The sequence below is a fragment of the Ochlerotatus camptorhynchus genome, unplaced genomic scaffold (assembly GCF_037179485.1).
Source record: "Ochlerotatus camptorhynchus isolate MF236.1 unplaced genomic scaffold, CSIRO-AGI_Acam_v1.1 ptg000124l, whole genome shotgun sequence".
In the NCBI taxonomy this organism is placed as follows: domain Eukaryota; kingdom Metazoa; phylum Arthropoda; class Insecta; order Diptera; family Culicidae; genus Ochlerotatus; species Ochlerotatus camptorhynchus.
Genome location: NW_027040614.1, coordinates 2,656,489 through 2,665,603, shown reverse-complemented (window position 1 = coordinate 2,665,603; position 9,115 = coordinate 2,656,489). Strand labels below are relative to the sequence as shown.

General features: G+C 44.4%; 1 protein-coding gene and 1 pseudogene across 1 annotated transcript; one reads left to right on the top strand and one right to left on the bottom strand.

Annotated features, from left to right (window-relative positions):
• Positions 1 to 5,827: 5,827 nt before the first annotated feature.
• LOC135699943 (uncharacterized) lies at positions 5,828 to 6,873 on the top strand (annotated as a pseudogene).
• Positions 6,874 to 7,104: 231 nt separating this feature from the next.
• Positions 7,105 to 8,239, bottom strand: LOC135699965 (uncharacterized). Its single transcript, XM_065220290.1, has one exon. It carries the CDS (start codon positions 8,083 to 8,085, stop codon positions 7,105 to 7,107), a length of 981 nt encoding a protein of 326 aa, XP_065076362.1. The 5' UTR covers positions 8,086 to 8,239.
• Between the last annotated feature and the right edge of the window lie 876 nt (positions 8,240 to 9,115).

The window sequence follows — 9,115 nt, the reverse complement described above, 5'->3', positions numbered from 1 at the left end:
CCTCAAATGGTTCCGAGAGCAGAAAGGAAAACTGTTTGCGATGCAAATTATGCCCTCACACCCCACACTTTTTTTTTCTTTTTTCTCGCTGGTTGTCCTTATTTTTTGTAAGCTCAGGTTTTCCTAAACGGTAATTAAGCCCCACCAGCGGCACTTCGACGATGGGATAAGGCACGATTTGGAATGTTTCCTTGCTCCTCTGAACAATGAATGAAACAAAACGACTGTATAGAACGTTTGCGCGGAACGATCCGACCGAGGCTGACTGAACCGGTGCTCTGATCGCTGCTCCGTCCGTCTAGATGTAGCGAGAATATTTCCAATATGGAGGAAATACAAGCACTTATCAGTAGTATTGAGATAGTGGCTATGTTGTTTTATTTAAAAAAAAAACTCTCAAACTTCTTTCGGTGCCATGCATGTCATGCATGGCGAGAACTTTGCTACGAAGAAGAATAAGATAACGGTGGTGGCGATGCGGGAAAATTGTTATTTTCTTTTTCGGGTTTCTTTTCGCTGATAAGACAGTTCTTGTGCAGTGCCTACTTGGATGCAGTTAGTCATAAGAAAGTGATTCGTTATATTTCTGTTTTTGTCAATGAATGACAATCAGGGTGGGAAATGGTTGAAAATAATTTACGAGGGAGATTGTGGCAGCATTTACTATTTCCGGTTTGCCTAATTACCCACTGCTCAATGAATGCTATGTGTAGCCCAAATTACAAGTATGGTTGATTTGGTTGAGCCGTTTGATGGATAAGCTGGATGATTTATTCTGTGCAATTAAGAATTGTGTGTCAAACGTGGATGATAACAGTAGACAGCCGTGATTTTCAACATGGCGTTTTGGACAGGATTTGTTACAAGAATGATGTCTTCCAATCGGTGCTGTCGTGGTAAAATTGAAGCAAGTTAGTCTCAATATGGTATATAAGGGTGCTACTATTAGGAAAAAAAATATAAATTATGGTTTCCGAAAAAGCTAGTTAGTTGTTGATCGTGCTAGACTACAGCAGTAACAGCACTGCCTAAAATCTGTGCCTCTTTTGAAGAATGATTTCAGGTTGTTGAGATACCGTCGTGGCTATATTGAGCGTGCAGTATTGACCAAGACTTTACCCAAATCCAATTGATTCCATTTGAGCGTGTAGAGAGAAACTGTCAATAAATATATTCATTCTGTTGTTGTTCTCACCGAAACCACATGTGATGTGATTATTATTATTGAAAGAATTCAATAGGTTATGTGTCCAGTTTTTACGCGATTAAATCGAAGTTTTTTTTTTTTTTCTAACTTTTCGGCGGGTTTCGTTGTTCCGGGAGTAGTTCGCGAAAAGAAAACGTCGTACGAAATGGAGGAGGAATCGAAGAGTTTTCGAATCAAACCATTCGATGGAATTGGTTTCAACAACTGGAGCTTCCGCATGCGAGCTTACCTCCAGCAGCTGGAAGTGTTACACTGCGTGGAGCGGAGTACGGAAGAGGAAGAGTTTTGGAATACTCCTGATACGGCAACGGCGGAAGTGAGAGCGGCGAATAAGATCCTGGTTCAAGCGCGAGTGAGAAAATACAACAAGTGTCGGTCTGTCCTAATTCAAGCGGTGGCGGACAGCCACCTTGAGTACGTCAAGGACAAAGTGTCACCGAAGGAAATCTGGGACGGTCTACATGATGTCTTCGAACGGAAGAGTATAACTAACAGGTTCTTGCTGAAACGGCAGCTGCTCGCAATGCGATACAACGAGAGTGAGAAGCTGCAGAATCATTTTTTACGGTTCGACCAGCTTGTGCGAGAGATAAAAGGTGCTGGTCGTATGGATGAAGAAGACGTTATATGCCATCTGATGTTAACGATGCCAGATTCGTTCGATGCTGTCACCACAGCAATGGAAGCAATTTCGGAAAAGCTGACAATGGATTTGGTGCGACGAAAGTACCTCGACGTTGAGGCTAAACGCAGAGGGCAGCGGCAAGAAGCTGAAACGGAGGAAGCGGCTTTCGTGGGAAAATTCAAAGGCAAACTGAAATGCTTTGGCTGCGGGGAGCTCGGGCAAAAACGTGCTCAATGTCCAAAGTCCAGCGAGAAGAAGAATAGTGCGTCGAAACCAGTGAAGAAAAGTGAAACGCAAAAAGCAAATGTGGGAGTAAAAACGGTGTCGTTCGTGGCCGCTGAAACCCACCCCGAGATGGCGGCGATTAGTAAAATGACTGACGTGCGGTGGTTTTTGGACAGTGGGGCATCGGATCATATGTCCAACGACAGATCACTGTTTTCGGTTTTGGAAAAGTTGGATCGTCCGGTTGAAATTCTAACTGCCAAGAGTGGTGTGAGCTTGGTTGCAAGCTACAAAGGTCGTGTTATCGCTAGTGCTTTGGTGGATGGTAAAAAGATTCAGATTACCATGGAAGACGTGCTGTTCATTCCGGAACTGTCACTGAACTTGCTTTCGTTGCGACGTCTAGAAAATTCCGGGAAAAGAGTTGTATTTTTCGGCTGAAAAGTGAGTGTCGAGGACGAAGAGGGAGTTGTGGCTACCGGACGACAACTAGGCCGTCTGTACTGTATGGACTTTGTTTGTGACAAATTGAAGCCTGACGAAAAAGCGCTAGTGAGTGGTCGAGTGTGCAAAAGTTTGAAAATGTGGCATTATCGATTTGGCCACCTTGGCAATGAGAATCTCATGAAACTTGTGCGGAACGAGATGGTCGAGGGCATGCGGATGGAAATCGGGCGCGCTAATACCGAAAAGTTCTTGTGTGAACCGTGCATTAACGCAAAACAGACGCGGGAACCGTTCGAGTCGCGGGTGGAAAAGCGTGCTAGCAGGCCTCTCGAGATTGTGCACAGTGACGTTTGTGGCCCCATCTCCCCTCTCTCCTGGGATGGCCACGAGTATTTTGTTACGTTTACGGACGATTTTACGCATATGGCGGTAGTTTACCTCATGAAGCGTAAGTATGAAGTGCTTGAACGGCTGATGGAGTACGAGGCGATGGTAACCGCCCATTTCGGGACAAAGATCGCGCGTCTCCGAAGTGACAACGGCGGCGAATATACCGGAAAATCCGTGAAGAACTTCTGTAGGCAGAAAGGCATAAGGCTGGAGAAAACGGTGCCATATACGCCAGAGCAGAACGGGGTTAGCGAGAGGCTGAATCGAACAGCTATTGAAAAAGTGCGTGCAATGCTCGAAGCCAGTGAACTTCCGAAGGAAATGTGGGGTGAAGCGTTGTACTCAGCTATATATCTGCTGAATCGAAGCCCGACTGTCGCGGTGGAAGGTAATATCACGCCATATGAAGCGTGGTACAACAAACGACCGAACGTATCGAATCTTCGCGTGTTCGGAAGCGAGTGTTTCGTACATGTTCCAAAAGCATTGCGGAAGAAACTTGATGCGAAAAGCCAAAAGGCAGTTTTTGTGGGCTATACGCCGAACGGTTTTCGTTGCTGGAACGGTGAAAAAGTGATTGTGGCTAGAGACGTCGTCTTCAATGAGTCACGATTCGGGAAGCTCACTGCAGTTAATGAAGAAAACCGGGTTGATGAAGTGATTATCATGGAACAGCCGGATAAATCGGAGCGTGATGGTGTTCAAGAAGACGATTCAGAGGCTGGAAATAGTAATCCTCCAAGTGAAGAAGGTTGGGAGTCGGCAGCCGACTCGGCAGAAGAAGCGGTCGGAGGTGCGGATTCGGATCTGGAGGAGACCCCAGAGGAAAACAGTAACGTGAGAAAAAGTGGAAGAGTGATTAATCCACCCAAGTGGTTGAGTGATTATGATGTGGATAACTCGGATATAACGGCGTTTGCGCTCAGTGCGGATGAATTTGTTGAAGACATTCCGTCGGATGTGAAAGTGTTGAAGACTAGAAGCGATTGGCCTATGTGGAAAAAGGCCATCGATGAAGAACTTGCATCTCTGGACAAAAACGATACGTGGACCCTTGTTGAACTGCCAGAAGGTCGAAAAGTGGTGGACAATAAGTGGGTTTTCAAGATTAAACGGAACAGTGATGGTGAAGCGGAGCGTTACAAAGCCAGACTTGTGGCGCGCGGTTTCTCGCAACGGCGAGGCTTCGACTATTCGGACACTTACTCTCCGGTAGTGAAAATATCTACGTTGCGTGTTTTGTTGGCATTGGCCAACCAGGAAGATTGGGATGTGCACCAATTAGATGTCAAATGCGCATTTCTGAACGGCGTGTTGGACGAAGAGGTGTATATGCGCCAGCCGTCTGGTTTTGAGCGGGGAGGTACACTGGTGTGCAGATTAAACAAGGCGATCTACGGGTTGAAGCAAGCTTCGAGGAAGTGGAACTTGCGTTTCCACCAGTTTATGATCCGGCTGCAGTTCAAACAAAACGAGTACGATTCATGCCTGTACAGTTGGTTGAAGGGCGGTGTGGTGTTGTACGTAGTCATCTACGTAGACGATATACTTGTCCTCGGGAACTCGGTGGATATAATATGTATGCTGAAGGCGAAGCTGTGCGGTGAGTTTGAAACTAGGGATCTTCAGGAAGTAAAGTCGTTTCTTGGCTTGAATATACATCGCGATCGCAAAGCAGGAGTGTTGACTGTAGACCAGCGCGTTTACGTAAGTAAAATTCTGGAGCGCTTTGGGATGAGCTGCTGTAAACCGTCTGCTATACCAATGGAGCCTGGCCTGAAGCTAGAGCAGAAGAAGGATACGAAAGAGATGACGTCCAAGCCGTACAGGGAGCTTATCGGTTGCCTAATGTACCTCATGGTGACATCGAGGCCGGACATCTGTGCGGCAGTAAACTATTTTGCTGCATTCCAGTGCTGTGCTACGGAGGATCATTGGGTGCACCTCAAGCGAGTGTTACGCTATCTTCAAGGTACGACCGATTACAAGCTCGTGTACCGTCGACAGGTATCACCAACCATTCTCGAAGCGTACGCGGATGCTGATTGGGGTAATGACCCGAATGATCGGCGTTCGGTTTCCGGGTTCGTTTTCAAGCTGTGTGGATCTGTGGTTGCGTGGACAACCAAGAAGCAGTCTTCGGTCGCGCTTTCAACCACGGAGGCGGAACTGATGGCCCTTTGCCTGACCAGTTGCGAGCTGGCTTGGATGGCGAAATTACTCAGCTCTATTGGATGCGCTATGAACGAACCAATCAACATCTTTGAAGACAATCAACCTTGTATTGCTATAATCGTCGAACCAGGGAAGCAGAAAAGGTTGAAACATGTGGATATCCAGCATTTCTTCGTTCGTGAGTTGGTTGAGGATGGTAAGCTGCGTATTGTGTACTTGCCGACTGAACAGCAAATTGTAAGGTCAATTTATGGTTCGCGTTTATGCGGGTTGGTGGAAGAACGGTGAGAATTGATGCAGTAGTCAATATTGCAGTTTGCATTGAAAGTTGGATTTTCAGCACACTTCTCAAATCACAGTTTATCCTTGTGCTATATTGTTGCCAGAAAAGATTTGATATCGTATTGATAAATAATTTAACAAATTCTTGAATACTTGCTTGAGTATAAGTGCTAAGCATTCACTATTTGCACGCTACAATTATCCCATGTACTATGTAATCTTTTGTTATTGTTTTTTGCGTCATTACAAATCATAACAAAGAAAAAAAACTTTTTTGGATTTACAATTTACAATTTTTTTATGCACAATACATCCTGGCAACACTGCCAGAAGCGATCCTTCAGATTGTCAACAGAAACAAAACAGAGTTGAAATTTGATTGTTGTTGTTTTCTTGAAGTTTCCTGCTGCCTCGGAATTGTGCGCTTGAAAATTGTTGTCGAAATAAATATTGTAGTAGCAACGATTACCAGGTAAAATTAAGTTTTTATTATCTTTTGATCATTGACTGATTCAACTTTTGATAATGTTTGCTTGCAGCAACATGGACGATGACGAGGCTAACGCTGAGGATCAGGAGAATCGGGACACTACGAATCAAGTGGATTACGACGTCAGCTTTGATGATAATTCTGACCAATACTCCATTGAAGCTCTCGACGATGATTGTGACCCTCTGATTCTTCCTTTGGGTCATGATGACGCTGCAGGAAATTCATACACGAATGGAGGAAAACCTGACGAGCCTGCGAAAAGTACGGGCAAAAGCGAAAGGAAACATAATGTATCGCTGTGTGGATCATTCTTAAAGCGTAGGTTTGTTGGAGAAACATCCGGTAGCTTGATAGCTTCAAAAATACTGTACGGTGATACAGTAGAGGAGATTCTGCAAAGTGTGTGGACAATTGTGAAGCCGGTCATTTGTCGTGAAGTTATTTTCATCGAGGATAATGGAAGTCAGGTTCCTACCTGGGCTGATAGTGAACCATCGTATGAGGATTTGCAGAAGTTCGTTTATATGCAGAATAAGAATCGGAGACGAATAAACATTGACCAAATTGACAGCAAACTGCTGATTAGCTGGAACACGAAGGACATACGAGTACATGTACACATCTACTCAACGGCTGTATCGTGCAAGCAACTGTGGGATTTGGTCAACAAACAATTACAGGATACTGATCGAGCGGGTGCTCCCAACAACCAGTCTCTCTCCGTGTTGGCTAATGAGCTTCGAGAGTTGCATGGAAGACAGTTTACCGGTCACGCTAGCGCGTGGAAGCTGTGGGCAAATTACATCCACACGGCTCCAGCACACGAACGGGAACGAAGAATGGCAGAGTTACCTCCGTACTCCATAATTAAGTTCTTCAGGTCTGTACCTATTTCCGAAGCTGTGCAGCTGGAAAGTACTCGAAATGGGCTATCTGTTGCCAGCACCATCAATGACGCATTTTCAACGGAGCTAACAGTATTGGAAGAAGAGGCCGACCAATTGATTGCACTGGGACAGAGGGTAAAGCACCGCATTAGTGCACTGCGGGCTCGATCATCGATCAATTCGAGTCTAGTTTCAGCAATGCAGGACTCTATCAGACCAGAGGAGAATGAAGTAAGCCGTTCCCTTGCAGAAAACGTTTCGGATATGTATGATATTGATCATTCGTGAATCATCATTTTCAAATACATACGTGATTTTTGTACCTGAACAATTTTATTCAAATAAAGCCTCTTTACTCACACTTTTGTTAACTTCACTCTCCTTTAGCATAATTTGGCTGCCCAGCATTTTGCGACAACCCAACTGAAGGGTTAAAGACTCCACCCGATGAATATCCACAGTGATGATAAATTTTGGTACAATCATAGTTTTCCAACCCCATAAATGTTTCCAGAGCCAAATGGGACAGGTTTTCGTTTCGATTTTCTACGTATACTTTCCTAATTCGTGATTTCATCATGCCGAATATCATTTCCACCGGATTGAAAAAGGGACAGTAAGGAGGTATCCATACAGAGTTCTTTCCTGGGTATTGAAGTACTTTGTTGTTCTTTAGGGCAAATTCACGACATTCAAAAAATATCTTCCGGGTGAATGTTCCCTCTGTTTCAAAGCAGTCCAACACACCATGCAAACCCAGAAAACATAAGAATGATGCCCTGGGACGACGCACAAATTCACCCCGGAAAACGAGTCGTTTCCCCTTGATCCCGTAGCCACGATCCCTCAAGATGCTTCTGTTATCCAACGACACTTCGTCTAGAAATACTAGTTGATACGTATCCCAATCAAAAGAACTTAGTTCTGAGCAGTAACGGAGAATTTCATGCTCTTTGATTTGGATGGCCCTTCGTTCCAAAGCCTTCCACGTCAATCCTTCAGCATGAAAAATTCTGCAGATAGATGATCCACTAATCTTGATCTGGAATCGTTGGTAGAAAAGATCTCGACATTCCTCAAGGTAGAGAATCGGGTTCTGATGGTAGAGGTCCAAAATCCATTGCCTTTGTCGTGTACTGAATTTCCGGAATACTTGCTCCCGCTGCTTAGAGGAAAGTAGTCCATTCTCCTCGTAGGATGTTATCCAGCCGCTGATTGTTGTTTTGCTCTTACGGTATACAATTGCAAGCCTGGCTCTTGTTAGCCCGAGGGAATAGTAGCCATAAAGGCAATGATACTTAGTATTCGTGCTAGCTCTTTTATTTTCAACATTCTGTAGGATTACGTTGGCCATGTTCCTATTGTAAATAATCAATTTCCACAAAATCGACGGAAAACGAACAGCTATGAAAAATCAAAACAAACAATGACAGATGTCATAAATAAAACAGCGCATGCCAGAACTTGACAGATAGCACTTCTAATCACACTTATGCATGGTTGCACTTTCAAACTGTGCAGTCCATTTAAGGGAGAAGAGCGCAATAAATTATGAGCACATACATGGTGACACTTGTATACTTTTTGAATTTGCTCTTAATTTATTATACAAATAATGCTCATATTCATAGATTGTCATGCAAATTTATCCACATCAAATTGCATCACGGAAAAAAAAACGCTGTACACAATTACCCATTGGGTATTTTCTCTTGAAAATTTGGGTAGAAGTAGTTTAGAGTGTACTGTTTACACTGTATTTTTATCGCTGTCAGTTTATCGAAAGTAGGAAATAATTGGCGTTGACGGCACTGTCGAAAAATTTGCTCTTCCAGCAAATGTAGACAGTTTCTTATGGGAATTTTCGATGGAGTGAAAAGATAGTACGAAGTCCGCCATGTTTCACGCACAGTCTGACGTTTGCTCATGGATTTTCTCATAGGAGTAAAGAGCTACAGAGTCGCCGTCAACGCCAATAGCGTCACCCGAAAAGCAACGTCGCGAATTGATTTTGCGCAAGCACCTGGAAAATCCTCAACGGGACATCGGAAAACAACTCGGAATCGTGCAGTCAACGGTGAGCCGTGTGATTAAACGTTACTACGAAACTCTGACCATCGAACGGAAGGAGAAATGCGGTCAGAATGGATATTCTATTAGTGATCAGGATCACAAGCGTGTCGTGAAAGCGTTTAAGCGGAATCCCAATGCTTCGGTCAGGGATGTGGCCGAAAAATTGAATCTGTCCAAGTTTTCGTTCAGAGAGCCAAGGACCGGGATGGACTGCATACGTACAAAGTACAGAAGGCTCCTAATCGTGACGAACGGCAGAATACGGTGGGAAAGTCACGGGCCCGCAGACTGTACACCCAGATGCTGACGAA